The sequence below is a fragment of the Puntigrus tetrazona genome, chromosome 10, assembly GCF_018831695.1.
Source record: "Puntigrus tetrazona isolate hp1 chromosome 10, ASM1883169v1, whole genome shotgun sequence".
In the NCBI taxonomy this organism is placed as follows: domain Eukaryota; kingdom Metazoa; phylum Chordata; class Actinopteri; order Cypriniformes; family Cyprinidae; genus Puntigrus; species Puntigrus tetrazona.
Genome location: NC_056708.1, coordinates 5546348 through 5560838, shown reverse-complemented (window position 1 = coordinate 5560838; position 14491 = coordinate 5546348). Strand labels below are relative to the sequence as shown.

The 14491-nt window shown below is 36.0% G+C and overlaps 1 protein-coding gene across 3 annotated transcripts; it reads right to left on the bottom strand.

The window, feature by feature from the left end:
* Positions 1 to 7198: 7198 nt before the first annotated feature.
* Positions 7199 to 12134, bottom strand: prkab1a (protein kinase, AMP-activated, beta 1 non-catalytic subunit, a). Of its 3 annotated transcripts, none has more exons than XM_043251089.1 (9): positions 11993 to 12122; positions 10771 to 10817; positions 10454 to 10668; positions 10201 to 10370; positions 9596 to 9689; positions 9403 to 9517; positions 9146 to 9279; positions 8209 to 8277; positions 7199 to 8119 (listed from the first exon to the last, which is right to left on the bottom strand). In XM_043251089.1, the coding sequence occupies exons 3-9, from the start codon at positions 10598 to 10600 to the stop codon at positions 8042 to 8044; spliced, it is 807 nt and encodes a 268-aa protein (XP_043107024.1). In that variant the 5' UTR covers positions 10601 to 10668; positions 10771 to 10817; positions 11993 to 12122; the 3' UTR covers positions 7199 to 8041. The 3 variants fall into 3 exon arrangements, with proteins under 3 accessions (XP_043107024.1, XP_043107025.1, XP_043107023.1); XM_043251090.1 differs by having other exon boundaries at positions 10771 to 10822; positions 11993 to 12120; XM_043251088.1 differs by lacking the exon at positions 10771 to 10817 and having other exon boundaries at positions 11993 to 12134.
* Positions 12135 to 14491: the final 2357 nt, after the last annotated feature.

The following is a 14491-nucleotide window of genomic DNA, read 5'->3' as shown; positions in this document are numbered from 1 at the left end:
TCTACAGCTAAAATATGTATATGTGTATATGTGTGTATATATATGAATATATATATATATATATATATATATATATATATATATATATATATATAGGCTTGTAAAAGTGGTGTAAACAATGAATCCTTGTGTATATGTATATATGATTATGTATTTATTTTGAACTCTTTCATTAAAAAGAATCCGCTTTCCATGAACTCTTGCATGATTTACTCGTGCTGCTGGAACTGTGTCACTCTGTCAAGTGCTACTGAACAACACTGAAGCAATAACAAGCACTGGGTGTAAGTCAGTACATGCCAGAGGCTTTTTTCATGCCTGAACCGGTCTCATAACTTAATGTATTATATCAAGGCACTCCTCGGGTCCATTATTTAACTCAAACCACACCTAGCAACCAGCAAAACAATTAGTGCGCAAGAATGTTCCAGATGTTCGAATGGAGAAGAACATTTCATACCTGCAGCTTTTTGAGAATGTGAACAACACCGTGACATTATTTCCCAGACACGACAGCTGAAAAATCGAAATTTGATAATAACACGGTAATATACAAAACTAAAAATAGTAATATTGTGAAATGCTTTTTTTTTCTATGAATGTAATTTATTTACAGTATCCATTATTGCAGAATATATATATATATATATATATATATATATATATATATATATATATATATATATATATATATATATATATATGTAGTAAATGAGTTAAATGTTTATTCAGTGACCGCTCTGTTGCATCCAATGTGTACATAATTTCTACGCTGATTCAAAATTAGTTTGTCAGTCTTTTGACAAATTTAACAGTGTTTAATTAGCCATAAAACATACAGTTGGATCAACATCTTTGTTGTTTCTGGAACAGCATTCTCATGCATTCGTTGCCTTAGGGATGAAGTGAGAGTTTATAATAGGTTTAAAGTTGAAAGAATGTTGTGTGGGTTTAGATAAGAAAAAATAAATCATGTTTAACATGGTAGTTATTGCCTCTGTCCTTACTTATATCACAGTGAAAATATGACAAGGGTGTTAATGTATATAATATTTATATGATCTAATATTACAATATTATTTATTTAGTACACTTCAAAAGTGTTAATGTGTACCTTTAAAGTAAGTAATATACCATTTAGGGGTAAATAAGGTGCAAAAGTACTCTTTTAGCTTTAGGGTAACTGCCCAAGTGACAACTTTGTACTTTTTTTTCTCAGGGCGTATCACTTTCACAACATGTTTCTGTTAACATTATTGACATCTAACTGTCAGTCAAGCACATCTCCTGGCATCTACTTGTCATGAGTCAATTTGGCCAAACGCTGCCTAAGCCTACGCTTGGCCCTGTTAAGCGGCGGCTGTCCCGAGGATACCTCTGCTGTGAGTCTTCCTCAGTCGCATTCTTTCCTCTCCCGCATGTTCTGCGCTTAGGCAATACTGAGAATTAGAGGTTTCATGCACCGACCGACACAAGCGTTAGGAGGTGAACACCCCTCTCTGTTCTCCACCTCAACTCTGCAGCGTTCATTCCATGAGTTCTGACTTTATGGTGATTTGTCCGGCCCAGAGAAGTGAGACGAACACGCTGGAATGCTGTAGGCGTGAGAGTCCGTCATGCAAACCTATCCCTAGTAGTCTCTTATGAAAACCGGTTCACAAGCTTAATGATGTAAGAAGCTAACCTGTTCTATCTGTGAACAACCTCATCCCACCCCTGAACACATGATCTCTCCTACTCACAGCATGGAGAGGAAGGTGGGAATATTTCTGGGACTTGTGAGTGTCTTGAAGGAAAGTGCAATGGAAATGCTTCATCCCTTCACAAAGGGCCGTCTTCAAGCCTGTTAAAAACAGACAGGGATGCTCTGTGGCGTCTCGCGATGAGGAGGTTCTCCATTGGGCCTGCAGGAGTTAAGATCCGTTTAATCAATTTTGGAAATGTATTTGTAAATAACAGTTCATTAAAAATATTTGTATATTCTTATAAATGTATTTCTCTCCGATAATGTTGCGCAAACAAGTACGCTAATAACTCTTGAATGTAAAAAATGTAAATTAATTTTTTTTTAAAAATACAGAAATCGATCCAGCTTATTTCAGTTATTATTATTAATCATAATTTTAATTGTGATGAATTGCTTCCAAATGATTTTTTACATAATATGTGTACTGCGTACATTTATGATGTACATATAAATACAGACACATGCATGTATGGAATTAGGTAAATATTATGGTTTTTATATCTGTGTGTGTGTGTGTGTGTGTGTGTGTGTGTGTGTGTGAAATCAAATAAATGCAGCCATGGCAAAAGGCATTAAATAACTACACTCTGAATAATAAGACTGCTCATCACCGAACAGAGGTTTGTGGATTTTGGCGAGAAATCAAATCTCATAACACTCTGTATAACCTCATGGTCTCATACCACGTCTCTGAGTATGACATGATTCACATGATGATATCTGAGCTGATGAAATATGAAGCGCGTCACCGTGTTTTTCTTCAGCGGGGAACCAGGGTAAATACAAGGACGGGGGAAATGCTATCTTTAAGACATGATCACATATTTTCATTTTTAGTCCTGAGGTACAACAGGCATGCCGGGAAAGCCTCCCTAAACTTTGCTTTCACCGAAACGTTTTTTCTCCACTCTAGTGAATGAAGCAACAGACCGGAATGTCCTAGTGCGAGAGTTTATCACACTGTTCCTCTCCCTTGCCGTCTTGAGGTGATTTATGTAATTCAAAGGTGTTTCCCCTCCAAACTGTAGCTTGCATTTTCGATATCCCACCTCTTAGTGGACCGAATGAATGAATATTACGTGATTCATGATTATATGACGGTGTGTTAGCACCAGCGGCACAACGCAGATTCTTCCTTACAAACGTCTTGTCTCCTGTCTTTATGTGTAGGGCTGTTCTTAGACAGCGCTTCGTTCTGACAGAACGACGTGTTATTATGCGACGTCTTCTGGGGAGAGGAAGTAATGCTGACGTTCATCATAAATACGTGCTGGGATGTCGGCGTCCCTTGGGTTTAGCCCGAGCGCCAGATCTTCTTGTTCTTGGCACATGTGATTCTTTGAATGAGCTTTAAGAATTTCTATGAAAAGAAGAGACGCTCTCAGGGTTTTTGGTGCAGTAAGTTGATAGCACCGGGGGAATCGGGGGCTTTGTTGCAAACAGGAAAGGAGAGGGGCCGGGGAAAGGGACGGTGAAAGCAAAGCTGTTTTTGTTAGCATGTCCTGTAGGCTACACATGTTCTGTAACGCAGGACGTAATGTATTATATGACACTATAACATAAAATGTGTCACGTTTAAAGACCTAAATGTTTTGAATTATTGAAACGCTGGTGACTGAACCAAGCAGATATGGTTGGTTATGTTTTTTTTTTATATATATATACATTTTATTCAGTCTCCATATGAAAAGCATAATAAAAATATTAATTAAAATGATTATATAAAATAGGTTCTAAAATAAAAATAAGTTATATCAAATATCTATAGCATAATACAATCTTTTTTTCACACACAATTACTATTTTAACTTTTTATTATTTTACATTGACCTTTTTCAGATTTTATTATAGAGATTAAAATGGCAATATAATTATGCTACATTATAGTAATTATAATTTAGATATTTAAAAAAGTTTGTTTATATATACATACATAAATGCATTAACATTTATATATTTTTTACATAATAAAGCATTTTATTTAAAAAATATGTTTCTTTTAAAATGAATTGAATTGTAAAGTAAGAAATCAAAATGTAAAAAAATCCATAGTGTTATGTTTAAAATATGTGTGCGCACGTATGAAATTACTAATAAATGTATGAAAAATAGTAGTATAACTGCATTGTAATAGTTATAATAACGTGTAGCTATAAAAAGTATTTTGTGTATACATAAATACAATAACTGTTTAGCTGAGATTTTTCTGTTCATTTTTATGGCTTAAAATATTAAAGGTTTATATTCTAAAATCTAAATTACAAAAATGAAAAGTGTATGTTATCAGAAAGAGGTTAATACGCGTGAATAAAATATTTTTGTCAAATGAATGACAGTAAGACTTTAATTCCGCAAGGATGCATTAAACTGATCAATGCATATCATATTATATTTATCGAAGCAAGGATTTTGTCATACTCGCCCGTGGCCGACCTGAAGGAGAGTCACGTGACTCAGTGACAATGCATTTTTCCTCTCTGATAAATCTGCCTTACCTTCTCCTTTTGTTTACGGGACGGTATCAATTCTATTTTCCGTCTGTTGTCAGAGAACGGTCTCCTCTCCACCTTTTATATTACAAACTCATGCATTCACCCTGCTTTGGAATGCCATTGACGCAGTTGGAAAGGTTATTCATAAATTCAAATTCTTTTTAAGGTCAGGACATTTACTTCTGGACAGTATGCTAATGCGCGTAAAATGGCAGAACATCTGGCTGATGCTACTATAATCAAACCACGGTTATAATACCAACAGAGATTAAATATCATGCAATAACCTAATATCGGTTTTCTTGCAATGACGAGGTATTACTTTTATCATTTAAACTGTGCTGAAACTTGAGAGTTGCATTGATGTTGGGATCATAATCAGCGTCGATGCATAAATCGACAAAGAAAACTAAATATGCCACAATCTGTCAACTCATTTTGGAGATATTTCCCCTCCGGTCAAAAGAATTCCTGTCGTTTTTTTGAAAGCGGATGTCTTACGGGAGAATAACCCCAAACAAGAGTTAAAAGTCATCTTACTGTCAGCATGAGCTCAAGCATAATCTCAACAAATACAATCAATCAAATCACTTAAAATCGCCCCCCAAAAAAATAAAAAAAAGACAGCATCAGACAGTCTTCCTCCCAATTTAAACATAATTTAGTTTAGAAAGTCCTGTTGATTTTAAAACAATGTATTTTTTCAATTATAAACGATTAAATCAGACCTTTAGTAGAATATCAGTGCACATTATTTATTACTTAGATTAAATGAAATAACTACGTTCATCGTTTTTTTCAATATAGGCCTAAATATTGCATCAGGTTGTAAACCTCATTTAAAACATGAGGATAAAGTTGATTATAGCGCCTCCTAGTGGTGGATTTAAAAAAATGAGACTATTTAACCTGAGAAGTGAAAACTTGCCAACCTTGTTTTTACACACACACACACACACACACACACACACACACACACACACACACACAAAGGCAAGGTAATGTAAATACATCTGAAGAAATGTCTTTAACAGGCATGCAGAAATAAAAATCTATACACATTTTCCAAATGCCCAACCGCTGACCTACTTAAACCTGTTTAACTCAGGAAAAGGGATAAAATCCACGAACGAGACCTCAAAGTACACCAGTTTCAAATGACTCACAAACAATTGCATTATGTTCTTGGCACTTGACGCTTTCACTTCTGCAAAAGCCGCGTTGCAAGAAACTTGGAATGTTCGGGAATCCGAACATTCTTGCTTTTTAGATCTTTGACGTCCGTGTTTGTTTCTTCTTTAGAGACCATTCTAGAACAATCGCGTGCCTTTCTGGGCTCATTATGCTTGTAATGAGGAAATGTGTCCAATTTAGCCGTTAAACCTCAAGCAGTTTTATTGAATAATTAGGGCTATGGTTTGTCCTTTGTCTTAGGTTCTTAGAAAATAGAGGACAAGGGCATCCAATCGGGTCATTCTGTGACCGGACGTTGTGTATTAATCCTTTCTAGTTGTGAGGAACAACAAAAAAGATTAATCAAAATATAAAAGTAAAAGCATTCAAACAACATATCCAGCGTGAAATGCATTTTTTAAAATCATGAGCAAAAAGCATTGATTGCTTGTCAAAGAAATATATGAATCAATGAATCGAAAAGCACTATTTAATGACACACCACCAGTTAAAAGTTTGGAAACCACTGGCTAAATTTATACAGTAATTCTCATTACTTTAACAACCTTTTGATAAAATATTATAATATACATTTTACAACATACACACCCCTTTTTTCGATTTGAATTGCTTAATATATTTTTATTAATTTATTACAATATTTTTTGATACAATAATTAGCTACAATTTGTTCATTCGCAGCATTAGACGTACATTAAATATTTATTCATCTGTATTAACACGTGTAAATAAAAGCGCTATTGGTAATTGCTAGCTCTTGATGGATCAGGTTTCATTCAAAATATAAATGGAAGCAAGTTTGGATTTTAATCATGTTCATGTAGATGTTTCAATTAAATTAGTTTCTATAAATGCATCAAACATTGCATGAACCACGCAAGCCTTGCATAAAAGACATACATTTTACATTTTTAACTTTTTTATGATTCCATTTATTGGTGTAATTATATATATATATATATATATATATATATATATATATATATTTTTTTTTTTTTTTATTACTATTATTATTAAGCCACGTAATTGACAACACGTCAAAGACACCAAACAGAACTTTAAATGCACAATGGTATTCACGTGGCCTGATTGGATGATTTGTACTGGCTCTGCTGATCATAAAACCATTTTACGCTTTTTAACTGCAATTTTCATTTTTGAATTACACCTATATTGTAGACAGACCTGTCTGTACTGCACAACTTGCGTCATGAGTGACCTAAATATGAGTATTTTAAATCCATCTACTGTGCTAATAGTCCAGAACACTTTATGGTTGTCATTTTCTTAAGCCTACATACGACTGTGTAATTACATGAGTAACTACTGAGTAATAGCATAAATTGTTCTCACTTTTTTCACTAATCTAGCAACGTGATGCTGTAAGTAGGCCAGGACGTACTGCGCCTTCTTTCCCGGCTTTGCAGGACATGTTGTATGGATGGTTTTACACGGGCTAGCGTGTATATATTTCATAATATTGTGATAAACTCGGCAGCATCTGTAGAGGAATATGACAAACTGTTAGCTTGCTTATTAGCCATTTAGCATTACCCAGCAGTTTACGCAATAACAGATTAAGTCTAATCCTTCAAAGTCAACCTGATCCTGTGTGATATGACTATAATCCTCAAAATCATCATGGGCAGAGATTATGTACAGCTGCCCGAGGTATTTCACGCATCTCGAACGCTAAAATGCATTTATTTCAGCATTAGATATAAAATATAACGGCATCTGGGAACAACTGATGCTTTATCGGAACTAACTTCACTTTTCTGTGCAGAAATTAATTTTAATTAGATTTTGAGGTCGTTTCAGTGGATCTTCTACTGTTTGACAACCTGAAGTGCGCAAATACGTCGATTTTTGTACTTTTCAGACACTCTCAGGTGAATTACAGGAGCTCTATCACTTCTAACAATGACAGATCCATTATTATGCCACAATATAAACAATCAAGGACGATATAACGGTCAACTTGCGCATATCGCAAGGATTTCAAAACATCAAGATGATTTTCGAATCACTTTTGAAGGCCCAAGGACTGTTAATACGATACATTCGAATAAAACTTAAAATCGGGTGAATCGTTTATTCAAAGTAACAACTTCAAATAATTTCAAATCACCGTAACGGATATTAAGAGTTACATAAAGTTCCGTTCTAATAAAAATGCAGAACATAACAGACATTACAATCTTTTTCCAAAAAAAAATCTAATAAAATGGAATCAGTTTCTCAAGTAAATCGCAGTCTCTTAAACACTCTTTATATTTGGCCCCCCAAAAAACTGGCCATTTATATTAATATTTATCTACACACACACATATAATTATTTAAACATTAAATTCACGCTTTATTTACACTATTCAAGAACACAACTGATTTGGCCCAGGATTTAAAACTGTACCAACCTCTAAAAGAGCAGATATGTGCTTAACTGTCCAGAGCTAATACTACGTGTATGCTTAGTTTATACCCCTTAAGGTGGGATTTGCCTATAAAGTGCATCTCTGTACATTTCTATTTACAGTAGTACGTACTATATAAAACAGCCAAATCAGACGGAGGTCGCGTGAGTTGAGTGTTGAGATGGCCATGTCTCTCAGATCGGTTTGTACAGCAGAGTTGTGACATATTTCTTCTTGTACCGATGCGTGGCGCTCAGGACCATAACACCGTCCTGTCAGAGAGCCAGAGGAGATACAGTCCTCAGAACGGACCTGAAATCAATAACAGCTCACTCGTAGAGCCTTTACGTCGGTTTCTTACCTTAATGGAGAGAGCGTAGAGATGATTAAGCATGACGTGATTGGGCTCAGGGAGCAGAGCTGGATCGCACTGTGAGGAAAGAGCGGTTTTTCCATTAGCCCGGACTCTATTTTGGGCCTTAGAATGTAATTATTCAAATGAAACGCTCGAAGTGAAAAAAATGAAACAGTTATTCTATTTAGATCAAAGCTCAGAGTCTGGGTGTCTCTGTCCCCAAAAGAAGTCATATGGCCGACGTTATTTTTATACATTCTGATTCTATTATTTAAATTGAAATCAATTCATTAGAAACCAGTTGACCGATTCACTCACACACACACACACACACACACACACACACACACACACACACACACACACACACACACACACACACACACACACACACAAAAGAATGACTCATTCACAAATCAAGCATCGTTATTCCTTGCTAGAACGTTGTACTTGATAAAAGGGAAATATTATTAAATCAAGCAATATACATTACAATAACACTTGTTATTATCATTGTAACACATATAATAGATGATACATGTGTTTTTGTCCTTTCCTAACAAACCATAAACGGAGAAAGAACTCAGTTACCCTTATGACCAGGGTCACATATTTTTGAGCAATATGAAATATGAAATACAACTAAATTGTTGTTCCCCCAAAATTAAATTTTATTCGAATTCCAGCTCTTGCGATAAAGTTCATGTGAACCTCATATTGTGAGATGAATTTTTGCAGTTTAATAATCTCAGACATTAGTCCAAATATAATAATTCGATTTTTTTTTTTTTATAAAACTTACTTCTGTGCCATTCCATATAGAAAATTCCATTCAACCATCCCTTCTGCATTTTCCACATTTGGGAAATCATAGGGTCCCATACATAAATAATTTACTAAAACGCTAATCAACATGAATGCGATGTCTTCCGTAGATACTCACAGAGATGCCCGTGTCCTTATTTAAGATGACCTGCAGGAGATGTGGAGGCAGAATGGGTGGAGATTTGAACTTCTCCTCCTGTTTAGGTACATAAGCGTCCTGATGGTACGGCCCAGGAGGAGAGCTGGACAGGTCTATAATCAATAAAAACAAGGTGTCACAGCAACCCATAACTGACTATTAAAACCAAATGTTTTAATAGCTTGCGATTAAATGGCTGTAGAAAAGATGACAAGATATGTTGCTTGTGTTTCTACCTGACATGTCAGAACATTTCTGTGAATCCACCATGAGCGCGTCGAACACCTCAAAGTCCGTCTTCTTCACCTGGATGATGTTGTTGACCGTGCCGAGCTGGTTGGTCACCACAGGCTAAAGAGAAGAAAAGGTCAGTGTTGTTACGGTTTTAAAGTACCGATGGAGGACGGTGATGATTGATGTCTCCGTCACCTCTGTTGGGTCATGGGTCCACTGTCCATCCACAAAGAATTTATACTGGTGCTCACCCTCAGGCAAATCCACAATCGCCACAAAGTTGTTTTGACTATTGAAAAAGAAACAAGTAAAAATAACCTGTGAACTGGATTTTAGGTATATATTATATATAAATATTATATAAAATATATACTATATTTTTTCCTTCATTTATTTTTATTATTATTTAGTAGGGCTGTCAAATTTAACACATTGATTAGGTGTGATTATTTAAGGAAATCGTGCATTTAAAATGATTAACATATTTATTGAATTCAATGCTTTTCTCGTTTACCACAATAACGACTTTAGGTTTTTTTTTGGGGGTAGTTTCTCAATCAGAATAGATGTGTGATTGATTCATGATGAATCATTTCATTAATTCCATTTTTAAATTGTAAATGTCTGACAACCCTAGTATTTAGGTAATATTTATTTCTGTTTATCTTCACTTTTACTTCATTTATTTATTCTCAGCTAGTCATTTTAGTGCTCCAGTTGTTTCATTTCTCATTTTCATGTCGTCTTCAAAATTTCTTTCATTTACTTAATAGTTTTAGTTAACCTTAACGCTTGCGTACCTCCTTATCAAAGGAATCTTATTGGTCCAATTATTAAAAGAGCCCGAAATATAGACTTCTCTTCCAGCTCCTGTCCACCGAAATACAGTGGGTCGATCTAAAGCGTCGACCTTTTCGCTGGTCTCCAGGTCTGGTCTCCACTCAATGAACTCCTCTTTTTCTAATGGTGCCTGATATAAGATATGAAGGACAGAACGCATTACCATCAATCATATTCTTAATAAACGAATATCTAATGTGAGCCAACACACACTTTGATGTCCTCGCCGTGAAAAATATCAGCATCCTCTGGGCTGTCCATCAGGATTTTAGGACGGTCTCCTTCCTTGGTTCCTCGACTATCCCTCCTGTGGGCCTTTTCCTGGCCCATGCCGGCCCTCTCACTGCTTGTGTTCCCCATAGTGCTCCTGACAAGCCTTTCCAGAGGTCACACAGTGTGAGCGGCCAGCTGGCTGAGCTTAAAATTATCTGTAAAACAAAACAAACACCACAACAGTGAAAGAAACATTGCGATCTCAAAGTGGATTGCACAAAGCTGAATCTGAAAGTCCAGCATGATTTTGAACTCACTCGTTATTTTCTTTTTCTTTGTATTTCATCTTCAGACTCCAATCAGTCTGGCCTCATTAAATGATTTGACAGAAATAAAAAAAATAAAATAATAATAATAATCTGGGCGTACTGCTTTTTAAAACCATAAGCTACTTGCTAACACTGTTGCCGACTACTTTCAATGAAAAGCAGCTAAAGCCTGCTTGCTAAATGTTACTAGGCTTGTCCAAGAAAACTCTAGAGCCATTTATTTTTTTAATTTATTCACTAAAGGGGTCTGAAAAGTTGCTAATGTTGGCAACAGTGGCGGGTGATGCTTGTAAATTTGGGAAAGAAACGTTTCCATTCAATTGGATAGTTTTATTTTCTAAACATTTTGTGTATGCTTATGAATGCTAAACATCATAAACCGCATCAAATACGAGGTTTCAAACTAATATTTTAGGTCCATTTTGAAAGAAGAGAAAGAACAAGCCATGCTTAGCCATGCTAAGGTTTATTTGGATTTTGAAACATTAGCATATAGTTTTAATCTTCACTGACTAATAGTTGAACGGAACCTCTAGCCGTCTGTTGTTGTGATATTTGCATACTAAACAGTCTCCCAAACATCTTAGTTTGTAATTCAATTGGTTCGAAAGTATTGTAGGTCATTTATCTTCAAGCAGTGGCATTTATTTTGAAATTATGCGAGTCTAATTTACACGTACTCAAAAAAAAAACATTTAAAAGCGTCGTGAGCTCCATTAATTTAACTGCGCGTTTCTTTCCTAAAGCCTGAGACCTCAGCAACCTCAAGGCACAGTTTCCACAGCTGTATTTTTCCACATGGTTTTAGAAAACCGTACTCCACTGCAAGGTCAAGAGATCTCAAAGGACGCCTGACAAGAAAAGATAGCGGACAGCCGTAACAGCTTCAAGTTCAGACGTCTTAAAGGAGGTCGTTCTGATAACGCAGATCTATTCATTTTTAATGACAGCAGACGTCATGTCAATTTTAATAAACGTCTTCAATATGATGTGAAAATGTTGCAATCGGTTTGACCGTGCACCAATGCACAACCTTAATAAACAACCTTAATATGCTACCGCGCCAGGCTGCAACAACATACTGTATGGCGCTAACGTTATATAGTTAGCCGCATCGAACATTCTTATCTACTGCAAGATTGTTACTATTTTGTCGTGTTTGAAATAAATTATTTTCGGGTGCACGTTGTCTTAATGTGACAAAACTTACATTTGCGCAGTGCCGTATGAATTCGCGACCGCTACTTGCCCCAGATCACAGATATTTCGTCATTTTTCTTTTTTTTAATTCACGTTGCTTATCGTCATAAACTCAACATCCTCGCATCCACTCCGCCCACCGCCGACTTCAACTCCGCTGCGCATGCGCGTCTTCAACTACTACTCCCGTTAGGGGGAGACAAACCGGTGTTTCTCTGCGCATGCGCACGAAAACCTTTTCGAACGCGTTATAAAACGATGTCAGGTTGAAAAAGAACACCCTTGAAAGGGTAAGTTCATAAATGTGCAGCAATTACAACCTTTATCTTCCACGCGTTGCCTTTGTGTTGTTTTAAACGATGTGACGATGGGAATATGTGCAGTGTCCATTAACCGCCACGCGATGGCGACATTTATCCGTCACTCCAACGCCACTTTTCCCAAACAAAAGCTTAGAAGATATGTTTGTCTCAGGAATTAAATGGGCCGCATGCTCTTTGTAATTGTTTTTTGGTTTTTTTTGGAGATCCCAATGATATTGTTGTCTGTTTGTGCATTCATTAACAACCATTTAAAGTGGAGTGTGCACATGTATCTGAGCTTTTCACCGTTAATGCTTTTCCTCAGTCACAGTGTGTCATCAAATTCATTGTGTGTGTCATGCAAAGTGCAATTACTCCCCCACTGGTTTTCCCTCTGTCATAGCCAGTGTTACAGACCAACCACCTCAAACACACACTCGTCCTTTCTCCTCTTTCTCACCCACCCACTTAAACATTCGGCGATAAAAATGTGTTTTGAGTGCATTAAAAAGGAACACTGCAGTGCAAGAACAAGAATACATAACATCTTATGCTTTGCGATGCTTTCTCTGTGCTTGTCTGTTGAGCGGCCGGCTTACGATCTGACATGGCAACATTTGAATATCAGAATTTGCATTTGTGATCCCCTTCAAGTTCATCCTATTAGACAGCACACAGTTTTGCTTTATATGCGTACACACAAGACATAAAAACCGGGGGAAGATAGTGGGAGACTAGCTGTGTGCGATCAAACAAACAGGACTTGAAAGTCAGGAAATGAAGCATTTTTTAAATATAAATGTTATTTAATTTCATGCAAATCTTCATTGACAATCGCCGTAAGCACTATAACTTTATTTCTTAATGCTGCCTAATAGCAAAAGCAGATTGTTAATATTGAAACTGCAGTGCAGACTCTCTATGTCTGATTTCTTTATAGACTTGCACTACTGGATCTGCAGTAGCCTACTATTTATATTATTTATGATGATAACCAAGGTATACCTCAGTATATACTGATTGCTCCTCTTTGTTTTAGCAATACGATAACAACCTGACTGGTAAGAGTTTGGGATGATAAATGGTCTATTGCAACTTCTAAGATAAAAGAGGTATTGCATGCTTCTGTCCAAAGAAGGAAATTAAAGAAAACTCTGTGGTGCTGAATTCATGATCAGCATGTGAAGGTGAAGAGCATTTTTGAGGTTACTGTGTTTGTCTGCTGCATAGACAAAAGGAGGTCATGAGAGTGCATTATAGCTGAAATGCTAAAAGAACTGGTTGAATATTTCATGAAATGTGGTTTTAAAAATAAAGACAGTGATGTGAGGCTAGACCACGTAGACTCCATCTTGAAACCAAATGTATTGTTGAAGAACATATCAAAAACATTGGCATATTACATCCTAAAATCAAAAGCAAAAAAAAATATTTTGCACAAATTAAATTTATATTTTACATCATAACTGATGCGTAATAGATTTTATGTTGAATCAAAAAAATATTTAAAAAGTGGTTTAAATTTATTTTGAAATTAATTGCAGTTCATTTAGATGAATTAACCAAAATATAATTTACATAATTAATTTGATTAATATTTTAATCGCCTGACAACCCAGTTATCATTTTAGTTGTTTTTTGCTTTTTTGTTTTCTTTATTAAAAAAGCTAACTGCAGTTTGACTGAGATTAACTGGAATGCACAATGAAGAAAAAAACATTAATTTCGAGAATTTTGAAAAACCAAGTTATCCGTTTTTTGCAAATAAACTCTTCATTAGTTTCTTTAGTAATAAAAAAAAAATGGCATAACTGTCATCAAAACAATGCAAAATATCGGAATGTTCCTAACTTCTCGAAAAGTGTTTGCAAAATATGGTTTCACGTTGATTAGTTGATTTTCTTTCTTTTTTTTCCCTCTTGGTCTTTTGCTCCTTCGAAAGTAAGCGTGACAAGTGTACAGCTGCCCACATTTTCCCTCTCTTTACTAGGATTTACACTAACGACAAATTGGCTTCCGCTCTTGAATCTACTTCGCCCAGTGACGTTCCAAGCTGGTGCATGAGAGCGTCAGATGAGCGCGACCTTACAGAGCGACGAGGCTCGGCGTCCTTCCAGACCGTCCTCCTTCTCATCGCCTGAGCGGCTGATGAGTGATGCCATGCACCGCGCTGAGGCGTCTTCATCTCAGTGGATCGCCGCTCGTGA